Genomic DNA, 13,900 nt, shown 5'->3' on the forward strand with positions numbered 1-13,900 from the left:
GAGCCAAGGGCGCATAAGGAGCGGCGCGGCAGGGACGGACCCTTGGACCTCCTTTCTGCAGCTCTGCCAGCACCGAGGACATCCTGGGGTACGGGGGACCCCAACAGTGCGGCTCCAGTGCAGGAGGATGCAGTCTTCCAAGATAAGGCTTAATATTGGAGCTTAGACCGTTCCCGGGGAATCCAGAACTTTCCACCGGGAGTTAAAGTGGTTTGCGCAAGATCACACGGTTGGTGTCAAGTGGAGAAACCTGGATTTAAACGTGTTATGGTTTGTGACCTGAATTGGAAACATAAACATCGGAGCACAACTTACCACAAGCTCCAGGTTGCCAGGATAGGGCAGCGAGAGCCATGAACACCGCCGCCTTTCTCCGAGGCGAAGCAGAAATGCCTCGGAGAAACGCAGCGGTGGTTTCGGATTTGGGGGCGTGTTTTTCTTTTCTCTCCTCTTGCCATTGGCTGGAGAAGAGAAAAACACGCCCAACGAAAAGTAGCGAAAAAACACGCCCCCGAATCCGAAAAGGACGGGGCTTGTTTTGCGAGACAAAGACTCTTCTCCAATGGCTGGCCAGCATTTAAGAGGCCAGCCAAATGAGAAGAGGAGAGAAGAGGGGCGGGTTCAAACCCCTCTTCTCCAAAACGTTAAATCTCGGAGCGAGACTGCGCAAGCGCAGCCTTCGAGCCGAGACCTAAAAAGGGCGTGGCTAAAAAGTGGAAAGAAAAGCACGGAACACGCCCCCGAATCTGAAAAAGACTGAGCCTATTTGTAGGGATGGCTCTCTCCTCCAATGGCTGGCCTCCGTTTAGGAAGCAAGCCAATGGAGGAGAGCCAAAAAGAGAGGCGGGCTAAATAGCCACTCTAAGCATCATAAGAGCTCCGGACTTCCGGTTCTGCCTTCGGCAGACCGGACGGTCCCTCGACCTAATGAGTGTTCTTCTTTGCAGGTTCATACATTTATAGTTATTTCCTGGGTCTTCAGTCTGCGGCGTCAAAAAACACAACAGACGTGGCCTGCAACACTGTGAATTCTCTGACCTTGGAAACCACCAAGACACAATCAAGATTATGGTATGTATATTCTTCTCCATCACCCCTCCACCACCATCCCCACACTGGTCATAAGATTGTTTTTTTAGGTCTCGCCTGAACCAGCGCATGCGCTGGTCTGGCGAGACTTATTGAGAGGGCTCCAAAAAGTGCTACCAGGCCAGCCTAGAGCTACAGTGCACGTGCCCGGGCGCTTGCGCCGCGCTTTACTGCGATTACTTTCACTTTCGCAGCTGCGCGGCCGCTTTGATGTGTGATCGTGATCGCGATCCCGATCACTTTCACTTTCGCGGCCGCAGGGCCGCTTTGCATAGCCAATAGGTCTCGCTTTTGGGACCTTATAAGTATTTAGTTATGCAACTGTTGCGTGGCTAAACACTTATAAGGTCCCAAAGGCGAGATCTGTTGGCTATGCCAATGCTTGTTTTTATAGTTCAGTGGGTAAAGGCCAGTGTTGTTTGAATGTCACATGGTTAACTTTCAGCCCTCCTTTCATTTGAATCTGGTTAAATCAAAACCTTTAATCTGGTTATTAATATTTGTAATAAAATGCTAAGAGACAAGTCAAAATATGAATAATATTTTTATTAGTCCTGGCACATGCATTGGTGTCTTTGTCAGGGGCAATTACGAACGAACCAGTGTCGTCTGTGCTTGCTTACCAGTGGCTGATATATTTGCATGCATCCTTCATATGTACGCATTAAGGCCCTCGTTTATAACATAACATGCATTTGTAAAGCGCACACTCGCCCAAGGGTATCTAGGTGCTGAATAACAGCTGTTTATTGTTACCCAACTGTACTCATTTTATCGGCCTCAGAAGGATGAAAAACTGAATAGACCAACCCAGATTTGAAGCAGTAACCATCAGGTCAAACACAGGCCCCTGCAATGGACGCATTGGTCCACTCAGCCATCAGACACAGCATTATGAGGTCATGGCCGAAGTCACCTTGCCGCGCTGTCCTTCGCCAATGTGAAAGGGCAGGAATGCCCTGTATTTATGAAATACAGTGCATACCAGTCATTTCCCCCTGCGCTAGCACAGTTTCAGCAGCCTCGCGCCAATGGAGCAAGGGTGCCTGTGTTGTCTGATGGATTGTTTTTGTGCCTCAAGGCCACCTTCCTGCACAGAAACAATCCTAAGAGGCGTTTCCCTCTTTCATAGAAAGAGGAAGAAACAGGGAGAAATAACGTTATTTCTCCTCGTTATGCCTCGCCTCAGGAGGTGTAAGGTTTTGGCACTTCCCCAGGTTTACATGCTCTCGTAAATCTGGTTAAGAATCAAAATCCATGGGTGTGGTGTGGGAAAACCCACATCAACGCCTAGGGAACGCAGAGTAAGGCAACCAGTGGTCGAAGTAGGCGGGATCGGAAGGGCACTGCGTGCCCCTACTTCTTCAATTCCAAGGATTCCGTTCCCCTATTTTTTTATTTTGAAAATGCGTCCCAGGACGCAAGAAATCACCATCGCCTTTAAATAAACCTCGGCATTTCCTGGTATTCGAGGACGGGCAGCAGAGAAGTAACAGGCCTCTGTCTTTTCCTTCTTGCTCAGAGAAGAAAAATACAGTGTCCACTTCTGCTCTGCCGCTTCAGCTGCCCCCCCCCCACTCTTTCATTCTTCCCTCTCTTTCTGTCTAGCAGTTCTTCTCTTACTGAAAACCGTGACTTCAAGATGGGGTCTCACTCTCTTTCCTTTCTTTTATTTGCTCCCCTGTGAAATGGATCCAAAAAAGAAAATCATTTTTGCTGGAAATGTCATATTTTAATTCCAAAGTGCAGCATCTGGAATAAAAGGTTAAAAATCTGAAACATAACTAAATAAAGTAAGACAGATGGTAGCAAACTGGCCAGATTGATTTTATTCACACCCAAACACATTAGCGCCACTTTTCAGAGTTTGCCAGTAAAGTGCTATTTTTGTTTTCTTGTCTTTGTTTTCCCTGGGCTTGCAACTAGTGCACCAATCCTTGATGTACTGCAAAGTGTGGATTGGAAAACAAAATGTGTACTGGGATGTGGTCTTTTTACCATACTGCTAACGTTTTGTAAGAATATCAGCAATGGACATTGAAATGGGTCCATTCAAGGCCTTGTAGTCATGTCCTTAAGTTTTCAAGCAAAAGCACTCACTGATTTCTGAATAGTGCGTGTAAAAGCGTTAAGGTAACCATGTTTTTCCTGCTTACATTTCACATGGTTTGCTAAATTTTGCATTCCCTATGAGTGTTTGCTTTTTCCAGGATGTTGTTACTTTTTTTTGTAGGCCGCATATTGCTCTTGTTTATTGCATCATTTAAACTTAACCTCATCCAGGTGTTTATAGCCGGCAGCAATTGGGTTGTAGTTGAAGGCAGTGTGAGTTTTTCTCAGTGGGGCAGTATGGTGTTCAGTGGGGGAGAGGATGTGGCACTATGGCCAGAGCTGCTGAATTTGGAACTGGGGAACCAAGTTCAGCCTTAATAACCAGTCCACCAGACGACTCTCCTGAGAGAGCACAATACCATGCTGGACCTTAGAAGTTTTCGCAAGACCTTAGAAGCGCTGGTGTCTTAGCACCAGCAGGTGGACCGTAGCACTGGCAAGTCTGGGTTAACCTTCAAGGTTTGTCCACCACAATCCATACTGAAGTTCACCTCCAGTCTTTCGGGCAGGCCTATGAAGCAGCACAGCCAAGAACAACAGTGACTCTGTCACTGAGGTCACAGGACCCTTGAGAAGGGCGAGCTCTAGGGCAGTGCAACCGGTGTGACCGGGCGCTGACTTTGGGTGGAGGCATTATGTTTGCAAGTATATTAAGGTTTTAAAAGCGTTTGCTGCCTCCTTCCTGGCCTCCAGCATTTTTCGGCAACAATAAAAATGTCATGATGACTCTGGTGTTTAATGTTCTTCCTAGAGAGAGATCAGAGTTTTTTTCTAGTGGAAGTTTTGACTCATGGAAAGGTAGCACATAGGGTTAATGTGCCTGCTGCAAAGAACATGTACCATGCAGATCACAAAGTGCACATAATGTAAATAGGTCAGTGGGCTACTGCTTTTGTCAGAGAAATCCTTTTGTTGCTTGCAGTTTATAAGTTAAAATCCTAACATAGAACAGTGCGCTATTAGCTGTCATCTAAGAGCTGCATACAAACTGCAAGATATAAATTAGAGCATTGTGTTTTTCCCCCAATCTTTGGTTATCCTAATGTTGCAAAAAGTGTTCTTTTGGACAGAAATCAATTCTGATTATTAAAGAGAACCCCCAACCACGGTTGTACGTTTTAAATTCTGAGTTTGTGTTTCTCCAGACCAATCACTATTAACCTATACGGCCTACTAGTATGGTTGTCATGTGACTCCTACACCTTGTAGTCCTTAGTCTTATGTAACAATTTCTATACAGTGGTTTACACACATATTGATTGTCTCTGAGTAATGTGTGGGATGTAAAGTGATCTGACACCCTACACTGGTATGAGCGGCGCTGTAAATCAAATTAAATGCATCAGAGAGAGCGTGGTTATGGAGACTTGAGGGGCCCTGTTAAAGGGTGGTAGTGAGGAAATCCATGGCAGAGGTGGTCATTGGGGGGCAATAACAAACATTAATGCACAGGACACCTCCAGTGCTAAGGCCGGACCTGCCCTTGAGGCCAGTCTGCCTCACCCATAGGTAGCTCCATTGGCCTTGTTTCAGAAGTAGTAGCGGCAACTCACCAGGGATTGGCAAAGCAGAATTTGCACGCACACCAAATTAAGTTCACAAACGTCACAGCCTCTCTGCTTCATTCACAAGCACTTTTAACATGTGCTGCTTGCTGTGGGGCCACTGGAATTATGCCGCAGTGTTGACTAAATTATGCATTAAAAAAAAGGCTGCAGAGTAATGCAGTATATTTTCTGATATTTCATTATTTTGACATGAGTACACATGCTAACAGTCTCAGGAAAGATGTTGCCTTATTAGTACCAGTGTAACATACAAATGCAACAGTGAGAAAGGTGATCAGTCAACCTTTGCAATAAGCCATCTACTCCGCAGCAAAACAAGTCAAATTTTTTTATTAACGTTGGATGCGTTTGAGCTATAAACAATTTATTAGTTTAAATGGTCAGATCATGCAGCAGATCTTGCAATAGGAGGCAAATATGGCAGAGCCATAATTATATAGAAAACATTTGCAAACTAGGATATTTTGCCATTCATGTTTGAACTGCTGTTGTGGAAAAAGGGAGAAGTGCTGATGACAAACTCCATGGCTCGGAGACAAATGGCTTGTGCTTCCACATTTTCTCGTATTTGGGACATTCTGTGATTAGAAGCATATCCCACTTTGTGAATGTGTTTTAATGTCAATAACTCATTATAACCTTAAATAATCATGTGTATCCATTGGTTGATTAAACTGGGCAGTAAATTGCCAAACAAATACTAAAAATTGGGATGTTTGCGCATTCTGGCCTCACCTCCTGCTCCGCCCACTGATCCAATACTTGGGTTATTCCCGCCCTCTGATTCTCCGCCCACAGTTCCCCTACTTTTTTCCCCCCACTTCGACCACTGAAGGCAACGCAGTGATTTGTGCCTTCTTGCCTTAATCCATGTCTATGAGGCGATTCCAAGCCACCCATAGTGGCTTTGCGTGGCCTCAAAGATTTGATTTTGTGATTTGCGCCGCCAGAGCGTCACAAAAGGTGACGCTTCGGCAGGGCTAGTGCCTGGTAAATATGCCCTAAGGGGCAGATTTATGAGCCCCTTGTGCCTCATTTACGCCGCAGTTGCGTCACTTTTGTAACGCAGCGGCGGCGCAAATCCTGCGCCATACTGCGGGGCGTTTACAACGTGACGCATCTGGGAGATGCATCACGTTGTAAAGCCCTGCGCCAGCAGTAGGCGTACCTGTGCAGGGGGGGGGCGTTCCGTCGCAGGAACGCCTCCTAAAAGTGGCTGAGTGAAATCTACAAGATTTCACTCAGTCACTTTTGAGCCCATGCTGCGTCAAAACCCTGCGCCTGATTGAAGCAGGCGTAAGGATTGACGCAGCATTGTAATGATAGGGCCCCCGAGCCTTGCTGGAGCTGCGTCGCGCTTGCGACGCAACTCCAGCAATGCGCCGCCTTTCCGACAGGAGATGCGTCACGCATCTGCCCATCCGAGTGCCACGGTGTGCCGCATTGTAAATGCGGCGCATCAACGGTGGCGCACGGGTGGGCAGATGCGTCGCAACTCTTCTGGCGCATCTCTGCTGATTAGCAGAGATGCGCCAGACGTCATAAATCTGCCCCTAAGGGTTTAACAGACATGTCATGCTCTTTATACAAGTGAGATAAAACAGCAAAAACGTGTGAAGGCGACCTGTGCGTGACCTCCTTTCAGCGGGTCCACTCATGCCTCGCGGTGAGCTGCTTCCTCAGCTCAGAGCAATGAAGGTTTTTCAAGGGCTGACTCATGGCGGGGTTTCCCCTTCTACGACCTCCTTGCTTCCTTCATTGAAAACAGAGTGGTAGATAATAAAGGCATCGCGATATATAATCGCTAATTAGATTGAATAAACAAACATAGTGATTTAGATAGGATTTAATTTTTCTTAAGAGGCATGTGTCCATGTTTTTTTATTTTTAAGTATTATAAGGAAAAGTAGCTCCTGGCTTTGTGCCCTCGACACAGGATGCGCAGCCTTTGAAGCGCGTGAGCCAGATGCGCCACACGGGTCTGCCTCTGCGAGGAAAGTCTGGAAATTCCGGTTGCGTAATTCCAGCACAATGTGGCTGCGCGCCCTGCTGCCTGCAGTATAAAGGGGCCACTCTGAGAACGGAGACAACAGAACTCCTCTGAGGCCTGAAAGCTAACTCTAGGAAGGCTGAGAAAAGAGTCTTAGCAGCCAAGAAGAAACACTCGCATAACCACTGTAATGGAAGGAAAGTGCGTGCTCGCTGCTGTGGCCATTTGTCTGCTCTCTGTATCTGTCACTGAAGGTGAGACCAGTAACATATTTTTTTTCCTGAAATAAAATGTTCATACCTTTTAGGTCGTTTTCTGAATATGTATAGTAAATGATAAGAAAACGGGTAATACCGCGAAAGTCATTTTATTTTTATATGTTATGTTTTATATTGCCTTGCATGTAAAACTTTTTTTTTAAGTATAGTAACATTTATTTCAAGGGGTATTTGGACTGTAATAAAAAAAAGGTGCATTTTCAGAAATTAGTCTAATTTAGGTCACATCCCATAAGAGAAGCGGACAGTCTTGCAATTTTTAAAGATATACAATTAAGAGCATATTTGTCAGCAAGTCTCATATCACGAGGGTGAGCTTCTCCCATTCATAGACTTTCATTCACCCAGTAAGCATGCTGGGACTTGTAGTTTCACTGTTTACTCTGTAGTACAGGCCTAGAAATCTCAATCTGACGTGCGCTTCATGAATCGCGTTTTCTGTTAACTCATGGAATCCCGCCATTTTCTTCCAGGCATGTCATTGGCCAGAATGGGAACGGAGCTGCGCTGTCAGTGCATAAAGACGGAGTCTAATTTCATCCACCCCAAGCACATTCAGAACGTGGAGCTCATCCAGAGAGGGGCCCACTGCAAGAATCTAGAAGTCATGTGAGTACCTCAGACACTGCTTGTGCTCTTGTGTAAATGAGATAAATAGCGCTATGTGAAAGTGCCCACCTCCTGCTGGGGTGTTTTTCCCCTCACTAATGCCAGGGTGGGGGGTAGTAAACTATGGATTATGGAGTTTTACAGGTAAATTAACATATAAATTAATAAAACGAATTTCGTTGCGTGCACTGCATCGCATTTGGGGATGCAGTGCACGCAACGAAATTCGTTTTATTAATTTATATGTTAACTTGCATGTAAACCTACGTAATCCATAGTTTACTACCCCCCACCCTGCCCCTCCCCACGTCACCGCCCTGCAGGTACTCCTACTACCGACCGCGGGTGCATTTTGGCCTTTATTATATTTTTTTGTTCCTGCTTTTCCCAAGCTTTTGCGAATTAGACGTTTCATCCTCTGTTTTGTTTTCTGGGGGGAGGGGGAGGGGGGGGGGGACATAAGGCCTAAAGTAAATCCGGGGGTAATGTGAGGCCCTACAGTTTCCTCTACTGCACCACCCATAAGGAAAGTGCACAGATGGACTCCCACCCACTTTTACCATTTCCCCAAGAAGTTGGAGGTCAGTCACTGAACTCTGAATCATGCCACCTGCTGTCACCACGAGCCCTTCTCTCCTTGCCCGCGTGCACTGCTTGCAATCCCTCGTAGCTCGAGGGATAGTAGTTGTGCACAAGATCTGCTCTACTAATGTGCTGCATTCGTCCCGGTGTAATTTCCAAACACCGGGACACTTTCAGCAGCCTCTGCACATTCTCTGCTTCCCATCTGCAAGCGGTGCGGGACGGGGCTTTCTTAGTTCAGACTCCTGCCGGGCCCATAACAAAGGCCGAATCTGAGGGGTCATCCGGCCTCCTTTTGTTGGAGTCTCCTGGCTGGAGCCTCACACCTAGATGCAAATGCAGCGGAGGGGAAACAAAGGCTCACCCCTTGTTAGCACTTCACACATGCTTAAGAGAGGCAGCTTTTCACTTAGATCAGTCCCTGTTCACAAGATATGCACTGTAAGAATGTCAGATGTGTTGGTCTTTCCTTGTATTTACACAAAATAAATGTAATTTATATAGTGCTTGCTACCCCTGAGGAGGTGTTGAAATAATTTAAGTACCCCTATTTTTTCTTTTAAAGCACTATGGGTAAAGGAAGTTTACACTGACAAAAGGCAACACTGTTTTATGTGTAGCTTACAAAAGTGTGAATCTTCTGCCTAAATCGGGGGAGTTTCCGTGTATACTCGAAATATGCTCCACTGTACTCATGTGATAGACATGTTAAACATATATGCAAGGGCTTAAGATCTGATGCCACTTCCTGTGATATCACGTGCTGTGATGTCACGTGCTGTGATGTCACGCGCCACGATGTTACGCGTCGTGATGCCACTTGCATTCTGATTAACTAGGTTAGTCCCCCACTTCTGTTTTTATGTCTTGCCTGACCCAGCGCATGCGCTGGTCTGGCGAGACTTATTGAGAGGGCTCCAAAAAGTGCTACCAGGCCAGCCTAGAGCTACAGTGCATGTGCGCGCGCGCCGTGCTTTACCGCGATTACTCTCACTTTCGCGGCCGCACCGCCGCTTTGCATAGCCAATAGGTCTCGCTTTTGGGACCTTATAAGTATTTAGTTATGCAACTGTTGCATAGCTAAACATTTATAAGGTCCCAAAGGCGAGACCTATTGGCTATGCCAATGCTTGTTTAGGACTTGTGCCCTGTTCGAAAGTACAGGCACCTCCCTGTTCATACAGTTATTGGGACAGCGCTTAATTTGTGCACTCGGTTAAAGTTTATTGCTGTATTGTTAATAGGTTTATTGCTGTAATATACCGCTGAGCAGCAAACACACCTTTTGCCCTCCAAAACAAGGCTGAACCTGAAGGCCAAGGGCCATAAACAGAGTTAAATTGACACAGGCCTGAGCATGAGAGCTCCAAGGCTTTAGCAAAGTGATAAGCAGTGTTGAAGGAAAATGAGAGTTGGGACTGATAAGATAAGGAGAAAGATAAAACACATGCATACAAATTAAATAATGCTTACTCTGCCATGCACAAGGCGTGCATTGTGTGCCTGGTTTGCAGGTGTGATGGGGGAGGGGCTCGCTGTCTGGAGATGCATTCCATTTGGCTTGTCTAGGATGTAAGCTTTTGAGGAGACAGAGGACAGGCGATGGAAGGACAGATTGGGCCTCGATCTGATCACATTGTGTAACTCAAAGAAGCCCCCAGGTCTTGGGAAGGGATGGCAGCTAATGATAAGCCCTTCAGGCACGTGATTAGCTCAATTCAGCAGATAGAAGTAGTTTGTTACAAAGCAAGTTGTAGTGCATGCTTGGAATTCAGCTAATGGGAGTGGTGAGCGATTTAGTCGTTGGTTGCTCCCTTGTCAAAAATACAGATCTTTCCTTTAAAGTTTTGTGATATTTGCTGAATTCTATCTACCCTCTCACAAATCACACAAATAAAATCCAAATAAAAGTTGCCTGAGCCCTGGACTCTTCCCTGAGAATATTCAATAAAACTTCTGACAAAGTACAATTTCACAGCATTCTGACCACAGTGTCTGTTTTTGAAAACATATGCGTCTTAAGCCATGGGTATGTAGTGTCTGTCACACATCTAGGCCCTTGTGAATCCTGCACAGATTATGCATCTGTAAATAACAAGCATTGGCATAGCCAATAGGTCTCGCCTTTGGGACCTTATAAGTGTTTAGCCATGCAACAGTTGCATAACTAAATACTTATAAGGTCCCAAAAGCGAGGCCTATTGGCTATGCAAAGCGGCCTTGCGGCCGTGAAAGTTAAAGTGATCGCGATCGGGATCACGATCAAACATCAAAGCGGCCGTGCGGCCGCGAAAGTGAAAGTAATTGCGGTAAAGCGCGGCGCGCGCGCCCGCGCACTTGCACTGTAGCTCTAGGCTGGCCTGGTAGCACTTTTTGGAGCCCTCTCAATAAGTCTCGTCAGACCAGCGCATGCGCTGGGTCAGGCGAGACCTAAAAATTGATAAAGTGGGTCAATGATGAGCATTTACTGAGCAGAAACCACCAAGCCTGTCCATTTAGTTATATCGTAATGTAATGTGATCTGTACTCTATAATAGAGGTCAGTACTTTATATTCAGTATGGATATCACTCTCGCTGACGATAATTAAATAAGTGAAGTCGTACACGGCCCAATGAAACAAGACCTATAACGCGTTTCCTCTTCTTTCTTCTGCGCAGTGCCATGCTGAAGTCTGGGCAGGTCGTGTGTTTGGATCCCGCGGCTAAGTGGGTGGAGAAGATCATCAAGATGATGCTCAAAAGGTAAGATAGAATGCTTTTTCTATTTTCATGAATTGCATGTAGAACGTTTGATGCGTTCTAGTCTTCCAGAGTCAGTAAGTTTTCCATCGACCTCCTGGTCCATCTGAGAACTGTTAGGTCTCCATTGAGTCCCTGGTCGTCCGAGCTTACTCAGACTTTACAGGCACTTACTCTCTAATCAGCAAGAGGACAGAGTGTCTACAGGGACTTGTAAGTCAATCATAGGGTAGGAAGGGACTCTAGCGACTTACTCCAAGAGGTAGTGACTATCTACTAATCGAGAAGGCCATAAGTGTCTCCAGTGGTTCCATTAGTCATCCAGAGGGCAGTGAGCTTCTCCACTAATTACCTTGTCACTAAAAGGCAGTGTGGTGCACCACCAGTTGTGTCAGATGCCAGTGGTGACTTATTAGAGGAAAATGGAGTCCCATGGTCTGGATGTTTCAACCACTCTAAACTCTGAAGCCAATATGTACCGGCATGTAGGCCATGATTTTCCTTCACAGACCATGAGGGCTATAAGACAGGGAAACAAATAAAATAACACTTAACAATTAAGTTTAAGGTGAGCAACAACTGGGCGTTTCATCCAGATGTGCCAAACTTTATAGAATGCAAAGACCCAGTTTCATGAACGTGCATTAACAGAATATCTCCCGGGTGGTTCTGCATCCCCCTATATCATCCACCCTCTACAGTGTGCCACTTTTAACACCCATTGACTGTAATGGTGGATGGATTTTGAACCGGAAGTATTTTCAATTTGAGCTATCTCCACGTAATTGATACACAACTGTGGCTGGCCTGACCTCTACATGCACTTAGTCAAACTTTCCAGCCAGTGGCGTCACAAGTGTTAACTGGGCCACAGAGCAAACAAGGAAACTGGGCTCCCATCACCTTGTTTTATAGTCTATAATTCGTGTTCAGTTTGCTCCTCACTCCTGGGAACAGGTGTCACTGCACCTGCTGCTGCACTACTGATGGCTGCGCCCCTGCTCTCAGCATGCTTTAGGCTTCAAAATATGTTGAAAGTAATAAAGCCATTAGTTCAAAATCAGATTTCCAGTTGCTTTTCTGAAAATCGAGGAGGGTCACATGTTTTACGATCCGGTCTCTCGCCCTGGATCGTTTTTGGTCCTGCCAGCCTGTTTGTGGGCGAGCTCTGTGTATTAAAACTGAGCACAGCTCGACGTAATTTAATCACTGCCTATTATGATATTGTGCTGAGTGACCAATTTACGCCCCATTCATTTTTCTTTCACATTGCTCTAAATCTTTGTTTCTGCAGTAATTTGCACTGGCCCCTTGAGATTCTAGAGTCTGGACAGAAGTGTAACCTTTTGGAAACAATGGGGCTTACTTACAAGCCGCTTGCGCCACTTTAGCGTCATTTTGAACATGGGAAAAGTGACGTACAGGTGGCACAAAGGGGTTGTAAATAAGCCCCAATATATCTTTTGTGCCAATGAAATTGCGCTACATTTGTGGTAATTCAGCAGCATTCTGTCAAAGTAACAGTGATGGCTCAGCCTTGAGAATTTCAGCCTCAGTGTTTGGCATCTGTAGCAGGGCGTCTATCGAGTCTACCAATCAGTAGTACGTACATAGGCTGAATGCTGCTGTGGTGCCCTCAGACAACTAGCCGGAAGCAAGTCCTTTCACAGACAAATGTAAACACATATTTTTTGAGTGGAGTGTGTTGAAATATCGTGGTGAGCTTCTGTTGTATTTACACACTTTTTAACGCAAGCACCCTTTCATTTTTTGCAGTTCCCAAAAAGAAGAATCGTAAAGGCCGCCAGTGAAGGGAGGCTCGACAATTCTGCTCTGTCTCCAGGAACCCATTCTGAGAAAGAAGCCAGCTCTTTATAGCGCCTACACTGACACTTCAAATGCTATTTATTCATGCTTTCAATTGAAAGATGAGTTTAAATGACTGTACGTCTGCGTTTTTACATCTCTGTAAAGCATTCTGTGGTTCCTTGAAGGCCTGTGTTCAGGCGGACTCCAGGACTCTGTTTATCGTGTACATAGGGAGGAGTCAGAAATCCTGACCCTTGGGGCTCCCACTAGGATTGGCTGGGACATGGGAGACCCTTTCTAGACCCTGCTGGCCAGTGGTCAAAGGGACATCAAGAACAGAAGTGTCCACGTGAAGACATGCTGTGAAAAGGGAAAAGTGCCAGAGACTCAAAGGCCCTGTTCTGCCCGGATGCGGGCAGCGCCCCCACTTTCCTCTCATTATGAGAGTTCGGGGTCTACCTCTTGAAGGGGCTATTTAAACAAAAGTGACTCTTTTAATTTATGTGCTAGAATTTTCGATGTTTTGGTTGAATATGGTCTACCATTTCAGCATTTGTATTTAAATTAATTTATTATAAATATATGTTGACAAATATTTATTTAATGCACTGGTTTAAAAAAGTATGAGGAAGGAGGAATTTTGTAAGGAAGGAGAACTGTTTGTAAAAAAACTTTATATTATTTGTGAAACGAATAATATATATGTAAAAATATGTATTTATTAATTTATTGTAATAAAACCAATGGGTACAATACTCAAGCGACAGTGTTCTTGGTGACGCTCATTACTGCGAGACAATTGATTATAATTCAAGTATGAAGTGTCAAGATGGGGAAAACCCCACAAAAATTTAAGAGAATTTCGGTACTATTTCAGGCCTGTGAACAGCCAACATTACATCTCAGATTTTTTTTTTTGCAGTTTTATATAGCGCGAACTTGACCCGAATCCAATCAGGTATTCCTGATTGGATTTGGGTCAAGTTCGCGCTATATAAAACTCTGCAAAAAACAGATATATATATATATATATATATATATATATATATATATATATATATATATATATATATGTCAAGGTGTGTATGATGTCACAACATCGATGATATTCTGGTGAATCGAT

The 13,900-nt window shown here is 45.2% G+C and overlaps 1 protein-coding gene across 1 annotated transcript; it reads left to right on the forward strand.

The window, feature by feature from the left end:
* Nucleotides 1–6,860: 6,860 nt before the first annotated feature.
* Nucleotides 6,861–13,537, forward strand: LOC146866415 (interleukin-8-like). The gene is made up of 4 exons (XM_085636481.1): nucleotides 6,861–7,013; nucleotides 7,511–7,646; nucleotides 10,888–10,971; nucleotides 12,745–13,537. The coding sequence occupies exons 1-4, from the start codon at nucleotides 6,950–6,952 to the stop codon at nucleotides 12,764–12,766; spliced, it is 306 nt and encodes a 101-aa protein (XP_085492607.1). The 5' UTR covers nucleotides 6,861–6,949; the 3' UTR covers nucleotides 12,767–13,537.
* The last annotated feature ends 363 nt before the right edge of the window (nucleotides 13,538–13,900 follow it).

The sequence above is a fragment of the Triturus cristatus genome, chromosome 2_1 (assembly GCF_964204655.1).
Source record: "Triturus cristatus chromosome 2_1, aTriCri1.1, whole genome shotgun sequence".
NCBI classification, from domain to species: Eukaryota; Metazoa; Chordata; class Amphibia; order Caudata; family Salamandridae; genus Triturus; species Triturus cristatus.